A 20770-nucleotide genomic window follows, 5' to 3' on the forward strand; every position below is an offset into this window, starting at 1 on the left:
CTGGATATGACACTGAGCATGTGCACTTAACATCTTTGATCGACCATGGCGAGGCTTGTTCTGAGTGGAACCTGTCCTGTTAAACCGCTGTATGGTCTTGGCCACCATGCTGTAGCTGTTTCAGGGTCTTGGCAATCTTCTTATAGCCTAGGCCATCTTTATGTAGAGCAACAATTCTTTTTTTAAGATCCTTGGAGAGTTCTTTGCCATGAGGTGCCATGTTGAACTTCCAGTGACCAGTATGAGAGAGTGAGAGTGATAACACCAAATTGAACACACCTGGTCCCCTTTCACATCTGAGACCTTGTAACACTAATGAGTCACATGACACCATGGAGGTAAAATGGCTTATTGGGCCCAATTTTCACTTAGGGATATACTCGCTTTTGTTGCCAGCGGTTTAAACATTAATGGCTGTGTGTTGAGTTATTTTGAGGGGACAGCAAATTTACACTGTTATACAAGCTGTACACTCACTACTTTACATTGAAGCAAAGTGTCATTTCTTCAGTGTTGTCACATGAAAAGATATAATAAAATATTTACAAAAATGTGAGGGGTGGACACACTTCTGTGAGATACTGTAAATAAAACAGTCCTTATAAAGTGTATGGAACAGTCCCCTTTTTCTGTGATGAATGATGAAAAATCTTCATTCCAATATAACCACCAATGTGAATTTGCAGCACCGTGATATCAAATTGGAGGCTTACCAGATCCTTTGACCCCTTAATTATAGGGGGTCCATACACGCCCAATATACATAATCCCATCCAGGCTCATGTGTCTCAGATCACGTGCACCACCATAGGCTCCTCAGGCCGTCCCGATGTTATGGCATCAACATATACTCATATTAATATAAAGAGGAGCCTCTCATAGTGCAGTAAGTTAAGGCTAATTTATTAGAAGAACAAATATGCACTTACAAGCTTAAAAACATCAATCAGCAGAAGCAAGCTAAAATGGCGATCCTTACGCAATGACATTATTAATCACAGAAAAAATGGACTGTTCTATACACTTTATAAGGAATGTTTTATTTATGTTTATTTAACTCATTTATTTTGTGGCAATGGTTTATTTTTGAACACTCTCTTGTTTATCCTTTATTGGACATACATCATTTGCATATTATTTATGAATTTTTTTGAGGTATTTATATATCATTTAGCAAAAACACAAGTTTTTTATTTGAGAAAGTGCATTAATGCCTAGTGGTTTGCTAACACCTGGAAAAGGGGATCGCAAACATCAGCAGCTCCCTTGAGGGTAAGTGCCACATTTCCTTAATATTAATTAATATTCTATTTAAATTTTATAAAATAATGAATTACAATATCATACACCATTATTTACTATCAGAAATTAAGCTACCAAATAGCTTTATTTAAAAAGTACAGAGCAACGTTAATGGTAAATCAAGGGCCATTGCCATGTGCATGAATCCTAAATGTTCAAAAGACACACAAGGACATGGTAACGTGGCATAATACGAAGGTGAATAGGTTGAAAAGAAGAAATCTCTGTTTAAAATGTACAGTTCATCACATTTGTTTAGATTCATCTTGGTCTTTACTCTGTATTATCCAAATGATCTTTTGATGGCCACTGTTCTTTATTGGGGTTACATATATTTACATTTATTGGATAAAAAAACAGTAAAATCTCAACAGTTTAGAAACCTAAACCAAATGCTTACCAGTGAGGCTCAAGCCCTAAAAGACTGCAAAGTTCATACAACCTCTTGGTCACCTATCTTGTGGACAACATAAACTGTGTCATAACTACTTAGGGGAAGGAGGACAGGATGCTCGCCAATGTGCTTACAGAAAAATAATGAGGAGAAGCAGTTGTCAAAGAAATATAAAGAATTTGAGGTCTGGTCAATGGTTTTTTGAATGTTGAGATTTTATTAAGCAACAACTTTGGTTCTTTGAGATTTTGCCAAACAACAGTCTTACCTGTAATTGTAAAAAAAGAGAGGAAGCCACAGCAGCATAACCTCAAGACCCCTAACCAAGGGGAGGGGGGGGGGGGGGTGTCTGGCAGTCCCATTGAGCTGTGTCCTCTTCTGACTACTGAAATCTATTATTGTGTATGGTCCACTGAGATAAATATTGTGTGTTCTGCAAGTACCACTGCAATTGGAGACTGTAAAGTCTTGGTATTGTTTATAGAAACTCTGCTGGAGTTCCTATTTGGTTGTTAAACAGACCAGAAAGAATGTTCTATTTTTTAAAGAGTAAGCAGTTTATAATATGGTGTTTGAATATCTTTCAGTGCTTGATTGCTTCAGTGCATGTGTAGCCAGGTGTCTCTGCTTGATCACTCTTCCAGTTTATAGGTGCAGTCATAAAATTCATTCAACTAAATGTAACAAGAGACTGGTGTCATTTATCACTTTCACTCATATCCTACTTGACGTCTTTCGTTTTGAGGAAAACCATACAATAGCAAACATATAAAAAGGACATTAGGGTGCACAAGTCTCAGTTTAAGTCTTATTAGTGTAGCTAGGTGCTGGGCTACAGAAACATGGAGAAGGAGACATTGCCCTCTTAGCAATCAGTTTACTTTCACTTAATTAGACTATCTACAGCCAGCAGGAGGAGAGCAATAGCCAACAAAATCTATGGACTTCTCTGCAGAACAAGAATTATGGGTGTTGGAATTCAAACCATATAATGGGGCCAATGAATCCTTTACACTACAGTTCATAAGAGACACTGTGCAGAGTGGGGAGATGGTATTTATTGCACTGCATAGGAAACGTTTTCTCTTGGTGTCGGCGGAACTGATGAGAACACATCAGCTGCATATTGGCCTGATTGCTAAGGGGCCAAACCAGTGGGGACACCCTATGCACCATTGTACAGACTGCAGTGATCACATTTCCACTATTTCTGCAGTGAGACAAGAGCATCCTCTCACCCTCTACTTCTCACCATTGAATCTTCTGAGAAATTCTGTGAAGAGACTGAGGGGTTCACCTTTCTACAGTGAGAGATCACAGTTGCACTACAAGAAATGGTGAGTGAGCACTGCCAATTGTTCACTCTGTGAGAGTTACTGGAGGCAGGACATTAAGTATGCTGCACCTGTACCACACTTATACCACACCTGTACTGCATCTTTAAAACACCTTTATTGGTTTACTAAAACTGTTACTAAGTGTACCACCACTTCTTAATGGACCCCAATAATAGCCGGCAGAAGAACAGCATAAAAGGCTGCCCCTCCTGTACTTATACCTCCTTCTTTACCAGGCCAATTTTCAGCTTTCAGCGCTGTCGCACTTTGATTGACAATTGCGCGGTCATGCAAGATTGTACCCATATGAAATTTTTATAATTTTTTTCTCACAAATAGAGCTTTCTTTTGGTGGTATTTAATCGCCACTGGGCGCTTTACTTTTTGCGCTATAAAAAAAAACAATTGCAAAAAATTTGAAAAAAAAAAGTCTTTGTTTCTATTATAAAATTTTTCAAACAGGTAATTTATCTCCTTCACTGATGTGTGTTGATGAGGCAGCACTGATGGGCACTAATAGGCGGCACTGATGGGCACTGATAGGCAGCACTGAAGGGCACTGATAGGCAGCACTAATGAGGTGTCACGGATAGGCGGCACTGATAGGCAGCACTAATGAGGTGTCACGGATAGGCGGCATTGATATGCGGCACTGATAGGCAGCACTGATAGGCGACACTGATGATGGGTACTGATAGACAGCACTGATAGGTGGCACTGACTGGCATCACTGCTGGGCACTGACTGGCACAACCGCTGGGCACTGACTGGGTGGTACTGGTGGGCACAGGTGGGTGGCGCTGGTGGGTGGGCACAGGTGGGTGGCACTGGTGGGCACAGGTGGGTGGCACTTCTGGGCACAGGTGTGTGACACTGCTGGGTGGCACAGGTGTGTGCACTGCTGGGCACAGGTGAGTGCACTGCTAGGCACAGGTGGGCGGAGCTAGTGGGTGCACTACTGGGCACAGGTGGGCGGAACTTGTGGGTGTCACTGCTGGACACCGATCATCAGGGCACTGATCATCAGTGCCCTGATGATCGGTGCCGATCCCTGCTCTGACAACTGCCGGTTCTCGGCAGTACTTTCCTCACGATCTGACAGCGTGAGCAAAGTTCACCCGAGAACCGGCAATTGCATTTCCCGGTGATCAGCGTGTCATTGGACACGGCTGATCACGTGGTAAAAGGCCTCTGTGATTGGCCTTTTACCACATCACGTGATCAGCTGTGTCCATAGGACACAGCGATCACGGAGATCGCCGGGTGTGCGCCCCCGGGGGCACGCAGGAGAGCGCGTTCTGAGAGGACGTCATATGACGTCCACCCAGAACTGGCCGGCCGCAGTGTAGCCGTCATTCGGCTTTCTGCGGTCAGCAAGTAGTTAATTGGTCCCATCTGGATCAATGTAACTATGCAAAACAGTCCATACATAAACTTCAGCTATAAAAAGATTCAGTCACTTTTCTTACTCTGTAAAATAGCCACTTTTCAGGTGCCCTATAGCAGTTTTACTGATACAAGGCAGCCGCTCTGTGCAAAATCACGTACTGTGCCTTGAAAAAGTATCAGTATCTCTTGAAATTTTGCACATTTTGTCATGTACAAAAATATACAACCAAAAATGTTAATGTATTTTGGGGGAATTTTATGTGATAGACCAACACAAAATGGCACATGATTGTGAAGTGGAAGGAAAATGATAAAAATCTAAATTTCTTACAAATAAATATGTGAAAGGTGTGGTGTGCATTTGTATTCAGCCCCCCTGAGTCAATAATTTGTAGAATCACTTTTCGCTGCAATTACAGCTGCAGGATTTTTTTGGGGATGTCTCTACCAGCTTTGCACATCAAGAGAGTAAAATTTTTGCCCATTCTTCTTTGCAAAATAGCTCAAGCTCTGTCAAATTGGATAGAGCGTGAACCCCATTTCCAAGTCTTGCCACAGATTCTCAATTGGATTTAGGTCTGGATTTTGACTGGGCCACTATAACACATGAATATGCTTTGATCTAAACCATCCCATTGTAGCTCTGGCTGCATGTTTAGTCGTTGCTCTGTTGGAAGGTGAACCTCCGCCCCAATCTCAAGTCTTTTGCAGACTATAACAGGTTTTCTTCTAAGATTGCCCTGTATTTGGCTCTATCCATCTTCCCGTCAACTCTGACCAGCTTCCTTGTCCCTGGTAAAGAAAAGTATCCCCACAACATGATGCTGCCACCATCATGTTTCACAGTTGGGATGGTGTGTTCAGGGGGTGTGTTCAGGGTGATGTGCAGTGTTAGTTTTCTGCCACACATAGCATTTTGCTTTTAGGCCAGAAAGTTCAATTTTGGTCTCATCTGACCAGAGCACCTTCTTCCACATGTTTGCTGTGTCCTCCATATGGCTTCTGGCAAACTTCAAACTGGACTTCTTATGGCTTTCTTTCAAGAATGTCTTTCTTCTTGCAACTCTTCCATAAAGGCCAAATTTGTGGAGTGAACAACTAATAGTTGTCCTGTGGACAGATTCACCCACCTGAGCTGTGGATCTCTGCAGCTCCTCCAGAGTTACCATAGGCCTCTTGGCTGTTTCTCTAATTAATGCTCTCCTTGCCCGGCCTGTCAGTTTAGGTGGATAGCCATGTCTTGGTAGGTTTGCAGTTGGGCCATATGCTTTCCATTTTCGGATGATGGATTGAACAGTGCTCCATGAAATGTTCAAAGCTTGGGATAGTTTTTTATAACCTAACCCTGCTTTAAACTTCTCCACAACTTTATCCCTTACCTGTCTTGTATGTTCCTTGGCCTTCATGATGCTGTTTGTTCACTAATGTTCTCTAACAAACTTCTGAGGGCTTCACAGAACAGCTGTATTTATACTGAGATTAAATTACACACAGGTGGACTCTATTTACTAATTAGGTGACTTCTGAAGGCAATTGGTTACACTAGATTTTAGTTAGGGGTAGCAGAGCAAAGGGGGCTGAATACGAATGCATGCCACACTTTTCAGATATTTATTTGTAAAAAAAAGTTTGAAAACCATTTATCATTTCCCTTCTACTTCACAATTGTGTGCCACTTTGTGTTGGTCTATCACATAAAATCCCAATAAAATACATTTACATTTTTGGTTGCAACATTACAGAATGTGGAAAATTTCAAGCGGTATGAATACTTTTTCAAGGCACTGTATATATATATTATTTTGCATTTCCAGGTAGGGGTGAACAGGCGCATGCACACCGTTTTACCCTCACTAACATTGGCACTAACATTGGCTCCCGTAGGTGTCAATCATCGCTTCATGGCTGAGACAGGGTGATTGGCAATGCAGCTGACAGGAGAGAGATCTGTCAGTGTAAACAACACAGATCTCTCGCCAGTCAGTGAGGGACTTGCTGCTTTTTATCTCTCTGCAAAGCAGAGAGATAAAAGCCAGCACTTCACCTAGTAAAACACTAAATAGTACACTGTTTAATCACTTCCTATCACACAGTTAACCCTTTGACTGCCCCAGATGTTAACTTCTTGCCCAGTGCCATTAGTACAGTGTCAGTGCTTTCTATTAGCACTGATCACTATATTAGTGTCACCGGGAGATGTCAGTGGCAGTTAGTCTGTTCTCACCCAGTGTCAGTCAGTGGTGCTGATTGCTGCCATTACTAGTATAAAAAAATCAATAAATAAAAATACCAGTATATATACCGCCATTTGTAGATGCTATAACGTTTACGTAAACCAATTAATATATACTTATTGGGATTTTTTTACCAAAGACATGTAGCAGAATACATTTTGGCATAAAATTATTGAAGAAATGTAATTGTTTTTTATTTTTTATTGGATATGTTTTATAGCAAAAAGTCAAAAATATAGTTTTTTTTTTACATTTCGGAAATTTTTTCATTTATAGCGCAAAAATTAAAAAGCACAATGATGATCAAATACCACCAAAAGAAAGCTCTATTTTTGTGAAAAAAACATATAAATTTGATTTGTGTACAGTGTTGTATGACCACACAATTGTCAGTTATATCAGCGCAGAGCTGTATTACAAAAAATGGGGGGTAAATAATTCGGAGGGCAAAAGTCTGCCTACAAATATACAGATTGTCTTGATTTAAAAAAAAATCCTTGTTTACATCTGTTCTGGGGGCTGGGTGTCACCATTTCTATTAAACAGATGCCAGGACCACATCAGTTTAAATTTCGTTACATGTGATGCTAAGCATGCACTGGAAAAACATATCTAAAACAAAACACCCTTTATAATGTTATCAATGTAATCATACTATATTATGTGTGTACATGCACAAGAGTTTAGTAGAATTTTACTTAAAATTGATTTAATGGTACAGTCAGGTTGTGGGTACCCTAGTTTGAGACATACAAAGCACTGAGGTGATAGTAAGGTATGACAGTAAAAAAGATGTCTAACAATTCTACTAGAAAAAAAAAATCATAATGTAATGTAATCTGACATTTTAGTTAGTTGGTACTAGTTTAGAGACATGACTAGAGATGATAAGCAGCCATACTAAGTTTTTGTTTATGCCATCAACAATAGGTCCATGACCAGGTGCAACATCTGACTGCTTTTTAGTTCCAGTGATATTTCCACTTGATGTCCTTTCCATTGGTATTACAATTCCCCAGTTACATTTTCCCCTTTGCCTTATCATCCATTCAAGCTGTCGTTTTCCACCTTTAATTTTCCTCTGTTTTTGGTGGCAGGTTTACCACCGAAATGTCACCTAAGCTTGTCTGTATGTGTATAGTACAATACCTCAAAAATGTACACCTAAAGTCTAAACACACATTTAAATAATTATATGGGATCTGTCTTAACTGCTACAGCATTTGTATTTGTGTACAGCCAATCTGTTGACCTGACTTTTTTCTATACCAGTTAAAGCTCAGTTAAGCAGTTTTACTGGGCAAGCACGCTTGCCATAACATGTGTACATCATCATATGCCATCTTTCATCGATGTGACACCCACACTCTGCTCCCTGACTCTGTCCCCACCGCTGACATCTTCTCCCAGGGTTCTTTTGGGTTTTGAGTCTTTAGCTACCTTGATAGTCCAACCAGGGATGATGTAACTCACGTGCACCAGAGTTACTGCATCCCGGCATCCAAAGCATGCCAAGATTGTACATTGAGCTGAGTATGCGTGTCTCAGTGTACAACTAAACGATCATTGCTGCAGAATACACATGGAGTGTCTCATCTGCAATAAAAGCTGCTAGCAATTTTTAAAAATACAAAAAATCTTTAGTTTCCCTTTGAACAACACAGCCACCAGTCCCTTGACAATGACAGGAGAGTAAAGGAAAAGCAACAGACTGATGAGGTCATTATTCTGCTCTCTCACTTCCTGTCAGCATGTTCATTGACAGTACATATAAATACAGCAAACATCTGATTGGCTTTTAGTGCTTCTTCTCCCTTTCCATTTATACCAGTTGCAAGTAAAATATCTTTGATGATTAATACATAACTGCATTCATTGGTAATTTATAAACATCTAAATGGAATTCAATTTTCATAAGAGTTTCATAATAGATGTGGGCAGCCCATCAAATATACTTTTAGGTGATGGCATAATAAAATGCTTTGATTTGTAGCTTCACAAATTGTAATTTACTTTTTCAAAAGCAACCTCTTCTCCAAATCCTTGTAAACCCGTTGGACCTGCTTATTCCTCAGGCTGTATATAAATGGATTAAGCACTGGTGTCAGGACACTGTTAAGAAGTGCTACAATTTTATTAAGGTCAGGAGATGAACTTTCCACTGGACGTACGTATATAAAGATGGCACTGCCATAGACTAATGAGACCACTGTGAAATGAGAAGTACAAGTGGAGAAAGCTTTGATTTTCCCACTGGCTGAGGGTATCATTAGGATAGTGATAAGAATATTGCAGTAAGAAATCAAAGTAAGGATGAATGAGCCCAAAATTACAGCTGAAGCAAAACTGGCAAAGACCATATCAAATTGGTTTATATCTGAGCAGCTGATCTCCACTACTGCGGAGCTGTCACAGAAAAAATGATTGATTTCATATGGTCCACAAAAAGACAGACCAAACAGTAGAACTGTGGGGTAGATGAAAGTAAGAAAGCCAAATATCCATGACACTAAAACCAACCAAAGACAGACCCTGCGGGAGATGATTGAATGATACCTCAGTGGGTGACAGATTGCCACATACCGGTCTACTGACATGACTGCCAAAAGATAAAATTCTATAGTTCCAAGAGAAACATAAAAATAAAGCTGTAGAAAGCATCCAGGTAAAGAAATTTTCCTGTTATTGGAAGTAGAGATGAGCGAATCGAAGTATCCGAAGTGGAATTCGAGTCGAATATCTGAAAAATTTCGATTCGTGCCGAATCCGAAAAATAGCCTAATTCGGACGCGCGAATCGAAATTTTTCAGAAAATGGCGGCTGACATGTGCGGCGACGGAGCGGGGATGTCTGGGAAGGTGCGCAGACAAGGCGCGCTGACCCATAATGCATTCCTCAACGACATGTGATCGCATCAGCCAATCAGCAGCCAGCCAGCCAGCACTGTGTAATGGTCGAGGTATATATAGCGGCCATTTTGGAATTCTTCATTTGCCTGCAGTCATTGAACAGAGGCAGACCGCTCTGTACTAGGGACAGGGACAGAGTTAGGGCCACAGAAACGAGAATTGGGGACAGAGAAAAGTTACTTAGGGACAGAGAACCATTACTCAGGGACACAGACTTGTTAATGAGGGCCACAGAATCGTTATTTAGGGACAAAGAAACGCTAGTTAGGGCCACAGAATTCATACTCAGGGACAGACAGAATTGTTACTGAGTGCCAGAGAATTGTTACTTAGGGCCACAGAAACGTTATTAGGGCCACAGAATTTTTACTCAGGGACAGACAGAATTGTTACTGAGTGCCAGAGAATTGTTACTCAGGGACAGACAGAATTGTTACTGAGTGCCAGAGAATTGTTACTCAGGGACAGACAGAATTGTTACTGAGTGCCAGAGAATTGTTACTCAGGGACAGACAGAATTGTTACTGAGTGCCAGAGAATTGTTACTCGCACAGACAAAAAATTGTTACTCGCACAGACACAGAATTGTTACTCGCACAGACACAGAATTGTTACTCGCACAGACACAGAATTGTTACTCGCACAGACACAGAATTGTTACTCAGGGCCACAGAATTCATACTCAGGGACAGACAGAATTGTTACTCAGGGACAGACAGAATTGTTACTGAGTGCCAGAGAATTGTTACTCGCACAGACACAGAATTGTTACTCGCACAGACACAGAATTGTTACTCGCACAGACACAGAATTGTTACTCAGGGCCACAGAATTCATACTCAGGGACAGACAGAATTGTTACTGAGTGCCAGAGAATTGTTACTCAGGGACAGACAGAATTGTTACTGAGTGCCAGAGAATTGCTACTCGCACAGACACAAAATTGTTACTCGCACAGACACAGAATTGTTACTCTCACAGACACAGAATTGTTACTCGCACAGACACAGAATTGTTACTCTCACAGACACAGAATTGTTACTCGCACAGACACAGAATTGTTACTCGCACAGACACAGAATTGTTACTCAGGGCCACAGAATTCATACTCAGGGACAGACAGAATTGTTACTCAGGGACAGACAGAATTGTTACTGAGTGCCAGAGAATTGTTACTCAGGGACAGACAGAATTGTTACTGAGTGCCAGAGAATTGTTACTCAGGGACAGACAGAATTGTTACTGAGTGCCAGAGAATTGTTACTTAGGGCCACAGAAACGTTATTAGGGCCACAGAATTTTTACTCAGGGACAGACAGAATTGTTACTGAGTGCCAGAGAATTGTTACTCAGGGACAGACAGAATTGTTACTGAGTGCCAGAGAATTGTTACTCAGGGACAGACAGAATTGTTACTGAGTGCCAGAGAATTGTTACTCAGGGACAGACAGAATTGTTACTGAGTGCCAGAGAATTGTTACTCGCACAGACACAAAATTGTTACTCGCACAGACACAGAATTGTTACTCGCACAGACACAGAATTGTTACTCGCACAGACACAGAATTGTTACTCGCACAGACACAGAATTGTTACTCAGGGCCACAGAATTCATACTCAGGGACAGACAGAATTGTTACTCAGGGACAGACAGAATTGTTACTGAGTGCCAGAGAATTGTTACTCAGGGACAGACAGAATTGTTACTGAGTGCCAGAGAATTGTTACTCAGGGACAGACAGAATTGTTACTGAGTGCCAGAGAATTGTTACTCGCACAGACACAGAATTGTTACTCGCACAGACACAGAATTGTTACTCGCACAGACACAGAATTGTTACTCAGGGCCACAGAATTCATACTCAGGGACAGACAGAATTGTTACTGAGTGCCAGAGAATTGTTACTCAGGGACAGACAGAATTGTTACTGAGTGCCAGAGAATTGTTACTCGCACAGACACAAAATTGTTACTCGCACAGACACAGAATTGTTACTCTCACAGACACAGAATTGTTACTCGCACAGACACAGAATTGTTACTCGCACAGACACAGAATTGTTACTCGCACAGACACAGAATTGTTACTCAGGGCCACAGAATTCATACTCAGGGACAGACAGAATTGTTACTCAGGGACAGACAGAATTGTTACTGAGTGCCAGAGAATTGTTACTCAGGGACAGACAGAATTGTTACTGAGTGCCAGAGAATTGTTACTCAGGGACAGACAGAATTGTTACTGAGTGCCAGAGAATTGTTACTCAGGGACAGACAGAATTGTTACTGAGTGCCAGAGAATTGTTACTCAGGGACAGACAGAATTGTTACTGAGTGCCAGAGAATTGTTACTCGCACAGACAAAGAATTGTTACTCGCACAGACACAGAATTGTTAATCGCACAGACACAGAATTGTTACTCGCACAGACACAGAATTGTTACTCGCACAGACACAGAATTGTTACTGAAGGTCACAGAACTGTTACTTAGGGCCACAGAATTGTTACTCGCACAGACACAGAATTGTTACTCGCACAGACACAGAACTGTTACTGAGGGCCACAGAACTGTTACTTAGGGCCACAGAATTGTTACTCGCACAGACACAGAATTGTTACTCAGGGACACAGAATTGTTACTCAGGGACACCTAATCGTTGAATTAAAGAGTATGTCAGACAATATGCAGAGGAGTGGCAGAGGAGGCAATGTTTTAGGAGCGAGCAGACGTGGCAGCAGAGGAAGGGGTCGAGGCAGCAGTATTCGCAGCCAGAGGCCAGTGCTCCCGGTGTCATCCAGCGGTCGTGTCTCCACCGACAACCCTGCCGTCATTGATTGGTTGGCTCGGTCGTCTTCCTCTTCCCAGGTCACCTCTGACACCTACAGCCAACGGTCGGTGGGTACGTCAGACACAACCGTTAGTTGGCATGGCCCGGGAGCAAGCCCACTGAAATCACGTGTCCTCTACCTGCCCCTGTCCTTTGCTGTTCCCTCACCAAGCGAAGTATCGCATGCTGTGGGCTCAGCCCCACTGTACAGTGAGGAAGAGCTAACAGAGGGCGGTCAGGAACCAGCAGCCAGGCGAAGAAGTACTGGCGAGGAGAGTGGCTCTGTAGCCGGTCTAGAGACAGGTCTGTCTCCTGACCCAGACGCAGCCGAGGGGGCTAGTAGTGAGGCGGAGACCGTACTTGATGATGAGGAGGTTGATCGCACTTGGCTGCCTCGTCGTCATCAGGCAATTTCTTCCGCATCATCAGGAGAAGAGGGTGCCAGCTTGGCAGCGAGCGAAACAGTCGGTGGGTTGCCCAGGAGGCAGCAGGGTCGCATCAGTGTCAGTGGAGCCAAACGTCCACGGAGTAGAGCACCAGCTCCACTGCAGCCTACCACCACGGCCAGTAGTGGTGCCGGTGCGCACGGAGGAAGTAGCAGTCAGCCAGTGAGGAGTAGCGGGGGCAAAGTTTCCTACTCGGTGGTGTGGCAATTTTTCGTCAAGCCGCCCGAGGAAGTAAACGTAGCCGTATGTCGACTATGTGGCCAGAAATGCAAGCGTGGCCAGGGGGCCCATGTTGGGACTACAGCGTTGCGTCAGCATATGCAGCGTCACCATTCGGTGGCCTGGGAAAACCGTGATAAAGATACGGCGGTTCTGCCTGCCCCAGCCCCCGCTCCATCACCTGCTCCGTTACTTGCTCCGTCACCCGACGTCGTCAATCACCCTCTATCAGCCAGTCAAGGCTCCAACACCTCTGCTGAGGGGAGTTGTCGCTCGTTGGCATCTTCCGCTCGTTCAGATGCTCCTTCTCCTGCTACTCCTCTTCTCGGATTCCGTCAACAGTCTTTCTTGGAATCCGTATCCAAGAGACAACAGTTTGCGAGCACGCACCCGACGGTGCAAAAGCTGAACGTCCTCCTGTCCAAGTTGCTGGTGCTGCAGTCCCTCCCTTTCCAACTGGTGGACTCAGCACCTTTCCGAGAAATGATGGCTTGTGCCGCGCCGCGGGGGAGAGTGCCAAGCCGTCATTTCTTTGCCCAAAAGGCAGTGCCAGCCCTGCATTCACATGTAGAAGAGATGGTGGGCCAGTCTTTGAGCATGTCGGTCTCTGCCAAAGTGCACGGCAGCGCCGACGTGTGGAGCTGTAACTACGGTCAGGGACAGTACATGTCATTTACGGCCCACTGGGTGAACGTGGTGCCGGCACAGCCGCACCAGCAACTTGGACAGGTCACGACGCTTTTGCCTCCACGTTTGCACGTCCTTGGTCCAGCAAGCATGTCCGCCTCTACCACCTCTTTTTCCGCCGTGTCCTCAGCCGCCACCCCCGTGCCAAGTCCCATTACCCGACCGGCATATCACATGTGCAGGGCGCAACGGTGTCACGCTGTGCTGCACCTGGTATGCCTTGGCGAACGTAGTCACACAGGGGAGGAACTTCTGAGTGTAATGAACAGAGAAATCGACAGATGGCTGTCTCCGCGCAAACTGAAAATCGGAACCATGTTGACCGACAACGGAAAGAACATGGTGTCTGCTCTGCGTCAAGGAAGGTTGTGCCATGCGCCATGCATGGCTCACGTGTTCAATCTGGTTGTCAAGCGGTTCCTAAAATCCACCATCCCATTGCAAGACATCCTTAAAATGTCACGTAAACTGTGCATGCATTTCAGCCATTCCTACACCGCAAAGAACACCCTCATTGAGCTGCAGCGGCAGAACGGAATTCCACAGCATCGCCTGATCTGCGACGTTGCAACAAGGTGGAATTCAACCCTACACATGTTAGACCGCCTTTACGAGCAGCGAAAGGCCATCACCGATTTCCTGATGTTACAAGCGGATAAAGGTACTCCCCTGTGTAACTTAGATGTCAGCCATTGGCAGCTCATGCGTGACACCTGCCGCTTGCTCAGGCCCTTTGAGGAGGCCACGCTATTCGTGAGTCGGCAGGACTATGGGATGAACGACGTCATTCCTCTGTTGCACGTCCTGGAACAAATGCTGTTAACAATGGCTGGTCAGGGTGCGGTAGACGTGGCACACAGATCTCAATGCCACATGACCCCTGTGGGGGCAGGACAGGAAGAAGAGGAGGAGGTAGAGGAGGACATTTGTGCTCAGGAATTATTGAGTGAAATGGGTGGTTTTTCCACTCAGCGGACAGGAGTGGAGGAGCAGGAGCATCTGGTAGAGGAGGAGGAGACAGAGGACCCAGACGCACCGTGGCAGTATGCTGTGGAGATGGAGGCAGGGAGTCCCTCGCATTCCTTGGCACAAATGGCCCATAGCATGCTCGGTTGCTTGCGTAGCGACAGCCGAATAATAACCATCAGACAGAGGGATGACTTTTGGCTGTCCACCTTGTTGGACCCTCGCTACCAGTCCAAAATGGTGGCCTTTTTCACACCTGCTGAGAGGGAGGCCAAAATTACGTACTATAAAAACCACCTATGTAGTCAGTTGGTCTCTGCCTTTGTGCGCCAACGTCCATCCTCAGACACTGTGGGCCCTGTGCGCTCGCGTTCCGCTGGCATGGCAGCAGGGGAGGGGTGGGGTGGTAGGAGCAGTGGCAGCTCCACCAGCAGCGGCTGCCTCAGTCTGCAGTCGATGATGAGTAGCTTTCTTCACCAGCGCAGTGAGGAAACTACTAACCAGCCGCAGCAGCAGCAGCAGCAGCATCAGGTGGACCTGGAGCAGGAGCTCAAACAACAGGCTTGGGCCTACTTGGACAGCACCCTGCCAACCGAGGTAGACAATCCCCTTGACTACTGGGCAACGAAACTTGACCTTTGGCCCCAACTAGCTGAATTTGCCCTTGAAAGGCTGTCATGCCCGGCCAGTAGCGTGGCATCGGAGCGCGTGTTTAGTGCGGCAGGAGGTATTGTAACTCCGTGGAGGACACGACTGTCCACCCAAAGTGTGGAGAGACTCACGTTTGTGAAAATGAATCAGGCGTGGATTAGTCTGGATTTCAAACCACCAGTTCCTGACACAACTGACTAAATCCGCCATGAATCATGCCTCAAACATGTGCCACTTTCAGGTCTCCTCACACACTGCTGGTGTGTTGAATTTTTTGACATAGGGTGCTGGCAGATTACGGGCCTCCCATAGCTGCTGCCAGGCCCCTAATCTGCCATAGGCCCCTATATACCGCCTCCTCATGCTGCTGCTAGGTCCAGAGTCTCTCATGGGTCCCTGTACGGCCTCCCATTGCTGCTGTCTCCATCGCCACACTCTGCCATGTGCCACTTTCAGGTCTCCTCACACACTGCTGGTGTGTTGAATTTTTTGACATAGGGTGCTGGCAGATTACGGGCCTCCCATAGCTGCTGCCAGGCCCCTAATCTGCCATAGGCCCCTATATACCGCCTCCTCATGCTGCTGCTAGGTCCAGAGTCTCTCATGGGTCCCTGTACGGCCTCCCATTGCTGCTGTCTCCATCGCCACACTCTGCCATGTGCCACTTTCAGGTCTCCTCACACACTGCTGGTGTGTTGAATTTTTTGACATAGGGTGCTGGCAGATTACGGGCCTCCCATTGCTGCTGCCAGGCACGTAATCTGCCATGGGCCCCCGTACCGACTCCTCATGCTGTGACGTTGCAACAAGGTGTAATTCAACCCTACATATGTTAGACCGCCTTTACGAACAGCTAAAGGCCATCACAGATTTCCTGATGTTAAAAGCGGATAAAGGTACTCCCTGTGTAACTTAGATGTCAGCCATTGTCAGCTCATGCGTGACACCTGCGCTTGCTCAGGCCCTTTGAGGAGGCCACGCTATTCGTGAGTCGGCAGGACTATGGGATGAATGAGGTCAAATCGGCCATGGGCCCCCGTACCGCCTGTTCACACTGATGCTGGTCCCACAGTGTGACCTGGGTCCCTGTACGGCCTCCCATTGCTTCCACTCTGCCATGTGCCACTTTGAGGTCTCCTTACACTCCTGCGGTTTTCCATTTTGTCATAGGTTGCTGGCAGATTAGCGGCCTCCCATAGGTGCCGCCAGGCCCCATATCGGCCATGGGCCCTCGTACCTCCTGGTCACGCTGCTGCTGGTCCCACAGTGTGACCTGGGTCTCTGTACGGCCTCCCATTGCTTCCACTCTGCCATGTGCCACTTTGAGGTCTCCTTACACTCCTGCGGTTTTCCATTTTGTCATAGGTTGCTGGCAGATTACAGGCCTTCCATTGGTGCCGCCAGGCCCCATATCGGCCATGGGCCCCCGTACCTCCTGGTCACGCTGCTGCTGAGCCCACAGTGTGACCTGGGTCCCTGTACGGCCTCCCATTGCTTCCACTCTGCCATGTGCCACTTTGAGGTCTCCTCACACTCCTGCGGTTTTCCATTTTGTCATAGGTTGCTGGCAGATTAGCGGCCTCCCATAGGTGCCGCCAGGCCCAATATCGGCCATGGGCCCCCGTACCGCCTGGTCACGCTGCTGCTGGGCCCACAGTGTGACCTGGGTCCCTGTACGGCCTCCCATTGCTTCCACTCTGCCATGTGCCACTTTGAGGTCTCCTCACACTCCTGCGGTTTTCCATTTTGTCATAGGTTGCTGGCAGATTAGCGGCCTCCCATAGGTGCCGCCAGGCCCCATATCGGCCATGGGCCCCCGTACCTCCTGGTCACGCTGCTGCTGAGCCCACAGTGTGACCTGGGTCCCTGTACGGCCTCCCATTGCTTCCACTCTGCCATGTGCCACTTTGACATCTCCTCACACTCCTGCCGTTGTCCATTTTGTCATAGCTTGCTGGCAGATTACAGGCCTTCTATTGATGCCGCCAGGCCCCATATCGGCCATGGGCCCCCGTACCTCCTGGTCACGCTGCTGCTGAGCCCACAGTGTGACCTGGGTCCCTGTACGGCCTCCCATTGCTTACACTCTGCCATGTGCCACTTTGAGGTCTCCTTACACTCCTGCGGTTTTCCATTTTGTCATAGGTTGCTGGCAGATTAGCGGCCTTCCATAGGTGCCGCCAGTCCCCATATCGGCCATGGGCCACCGTACCTCCTGGTCACGCTGCTGCTGAGCCCACAGTGTGACCTGGGTCCCTGTACGGCCTCCCATTGCTTCCACTCTGCCATGTGCCACTTTGACATCTCCTCACACTCCTGCGGTTGTCCATTTTGTCATAGGTTGCTGGCAGATTTGCGGCCTCCCATAGGTGCCGCCAGGCCCCATATCGGCCATGGGCCCCCGTACCTCCTGGTCACGCTGCTGCTGGTCCCACAGTGTGACCTGGGTCTCTGTACGGCCTCCCATTGCTTCCACTCTGCCATGTGCCACTTTGAAATCTCCTCACACTCCTGCGGTTGTCCATTTTGTCATAGGTTGCTGGCAGATTACAGGCCTTCCATTGGTGCCGCCAGGCCCCATATCGGCCATGGGCCCCCGTACCTCCTGGTCATGCTGCTGCTGGTCCCACAGTGTGACCTGGGTCCCTGTACGGCCTCCCATTGCTTCCACTCTGCCATGTGCCACTTTGAGGTCTCCTCACACTCCTGCGGTTTTCCATTTTGTCATAGGTTGCTGGCAGATTAGCGGCCTCCCATAGGTGCCGCCAGGCCCCATATCGGCCATGGGCCCCCGTACCGCCTGGTCACGCTGCTGCTGGGCCCACAGTGTGACCTGGGTCCCTGTACGGCCTCCCATTGCTTCCACTCTGCCATGTGCCACTTTGAGGTCTCCTCACACTCCTGCGGTTTTCCATTTTGTCATAGGTTGCTGGCAGATTAGCGGCCTCCCATAGGTGCCGCCAGGCCCCATATCGGCCATGGGCCCCCGTACCGCCTGGTCACGCTGCTGCTGGTCCCACAGTGTGACCTGGGTCCCTGTACGGCCTCCCATTGCTGCTGCCAGGAGGCAGCAGGGTCGCAGCTTTGTCAGTGGAGGCAAACGGCCACGGAGTAGAGCAGCAGCTCCACTGCAGCCTACCACCACAGCCAGTAGTGGTGCCGGTGTGCACGGAGGAAGTAGCAGTCAGCCAGTGAGGAGTAGCGGGTGCAAAGTTTCCTACTCGGCGGTGTGGCAAGTTTTCGTCAAGCCGCCCGAGAAAGTAAACGTAGCCTAATGTCGACTATGTGGCCAGAAAGTCAAGCGTGGCCAGGGGGCCCATGTTGGGACTACAGCGTTGCGTCAGCATATGCAGCGTCGCCATTCGGTGGCCTGTGAAAAACATGATAAAGATACGGCGGTTCTGCCTGCCCCAGCCCAGGGTTCCATTTTGTCATAGGTTGCTGGCAGATTAGCGGCCTTCCATAGGTGCCGCCAGTCCCCATATCGGCCATGGGCCCCCATACCTCCTGGTCACGCTGCTGCTGAGCCCACAGTGTGACCTGGGTCCCTGTACGGCCTCCCATTGCTTCCACTCTGCCATGTGCCACTTTGAGGTCTCCTCACACTCCTGCGGTTTTCCATTTTGTCATAGGTTGCTGGCAGATTAGCGGCCTCCCATAGGTGCCGCCAGGCCCCATATCGGCCATGGGCCCCCGTACCGCCTGGTCACGCTGCTGCTGGGCCCACAGTGTGACCTGGGTCCCTGTACGGCCTCCCATTGCTTCCACTCTGCCATGTGCCACTTTGAGGTCTCCTCACACTCCTGCGGTTTTCCATTTTGTCATAGGTTGCTGGCAGATTAGCGGCCTCCCATAGGTGCCGCCAGGCCCCATATCGGCCATGGGCCCCCGTACCTCCTGGTCACGCTGCTGCTGAGCCCACAGTGTGACCTGGGTCCCTGTACGGCCTCCCATTGCTTCCACTCTGCCATGTGCCACTTTGACATCTCCTCACACTCCTGCCGTTGTCCATTTTGTCATAGGTTGCTGGCAGATTACAGGCCTTCTATTGATGCCGCCAGGCCCCATATCGGCCATGGGCCCCCGTACCTCCTGGTCACGCTGCTGCTGAGCCCACAGTGTGACCTGGGTCCCTGTACGGCCTCCCATTGCTTACACTCTGCCATGTGCCACTTTGAGGTCTCCTTACACTCCTGCGGTTTTCCATTTTGTCATAGGTTGCTGGCAGATTAGCGGCCTTCCATAGGTGCCGCCAGTCCCCATATCGGCCATGGGCCACCGTACCTCCTGGTCACGCTGCTGCTGAGCCCACAGTGTGACCTGGGTCCCTGTACGGCCTCCCATTGCTTCCACTCTGCCATGTGCCACTTTGACATCTCCTCACACTCCTGCGGTTGTCCATTTTGTCATAGGTTGCTGGCAGATTTGCGGCCTCCCATAGGTGCCGCCAGGCCCCATATCGGCCATGGGCCCCCGTACCTCCTGGTCACGCTGCTGCTGGTCCCACAGTGTGACCTGGGTCTCTGTACGGCCTCCCATTGCTTCCACTCTGCCATGTGCCACTTTGAAATCTCCTCACACTCCTGCGGTTGTCCATTTTGTCATAGGTTGCTGGCAGATTACAGGCCTTCCATAGTTGCCACCAAGCCCCAAATCGGCCATGGGCCCCCGTAACGCCTGGTCACGCTGCTGCTGGGCCCACAGTGTGACCTGGGTCCCTGTACCGCTTCCCATTGCTCCCACTCTGCCATGTGCCACTTTCAGGTCTCCTCACGCTCCTGCTGGTTTCCATTTTGGCATAGGTTGCTGTATGGCCTCCCATTGCTGCTGGCTCCACCGCCACACTGTGGCTCCAAACACTGGTTTTGGCCCCGTGACTGGCCAAAGGAGTGAAGTGTGCAGTGATTCTAAGATCGACGGCACTCATCTGCATGTCATACTGACTGACAGTATTATTTCTCTTCCCCAGCAGACTCCAAGGGCATTTAAATTAAAGGTACAGTGTTCTGCACTAATATTAAGTCTCTCTGAAGCCTAGAAACACCCTTTTTTAAGTTAAATTCACAGCGAATTTATTCGACTCGAACCGAATATTGTCCACGAATTCGCCGAATCGGTCGAATCGAATTTTTCATTTCTTCGCTCATCTCTAATTGGAAGCCAAGATAGTGAGCAGTTTTGGCACTGTGGATGATATGAACCAAATGTCCAAGAAAGCCAGGCTGGTGAGGAAAAAATACATGGGAATATGAAGACGCCTGTCTAGCCATATGGCTGCAATTATTGACCTGTTTCCAGTTAGCGATATAGAATAAAGTAGTAAAAAAAGTAAAAACATGCCATTTTGTACCCAAGAGCCAAAAGTGAACCCAACAAGTACGAATGTGGTTTGATTGAGAGAAATCAT

The 20770-nt window shown here is 47.4% G+C and overlaps 1 protein-coding gene across 1 annotated transcript; it reads right to left on the reverse strand.

Moving 5' to 3' along the window:
• Positions 1-8665: 8665 nt before the first annotated feature.
• On the reverse strand, positions 8666-20770 carry LOC149454883 (olfactory receptor 6E1-like). Its single transcript, XM_089686958.1, has 2 exons — positions 20524-20770; positions 8666-9348 (listed from the first exon to the last, which is right to left on the reverse strand). The coding sequence occupies exons 1-2, from the start codon at positions 20768-20770 to the stop codon at positions 8666-8668; spliced, it is 930 nt and encodes a 309-aa protein (XP_089543084.1).

The sequence above is a fragment of the Staurois parvus genome, unplaced genomic scaffold (genome assembly GCF_062004578.1).
Source record: "Staurois parvus isolate SC_StPar_1 unplaced genomic scaffold, SC_StPar_1.0 ptg000415l, whole genome shotgun sequence".
Lineage (NCBI taxonomy): Eukaryota > Metazoa > Chordata > Amphibia > Anura > Ranidae > Staurois > Staurois parvus.

Coding starts and splice junctions, on each gene's coding strand:
- LOC149454883 (XM_089686958.1), bottom strand. CDS start 20,770: ATGATTTCTCTCAATCAAACCACATTCGTACTTGTTGGGTTCACTTTT. Junction 9,349..20,523: donor AAAACTGCTCACTATCTTGG/CTTCCAATTAGA, acceptor CGCTCATCTCTA/CTTCCAATAACAGGAAAATT.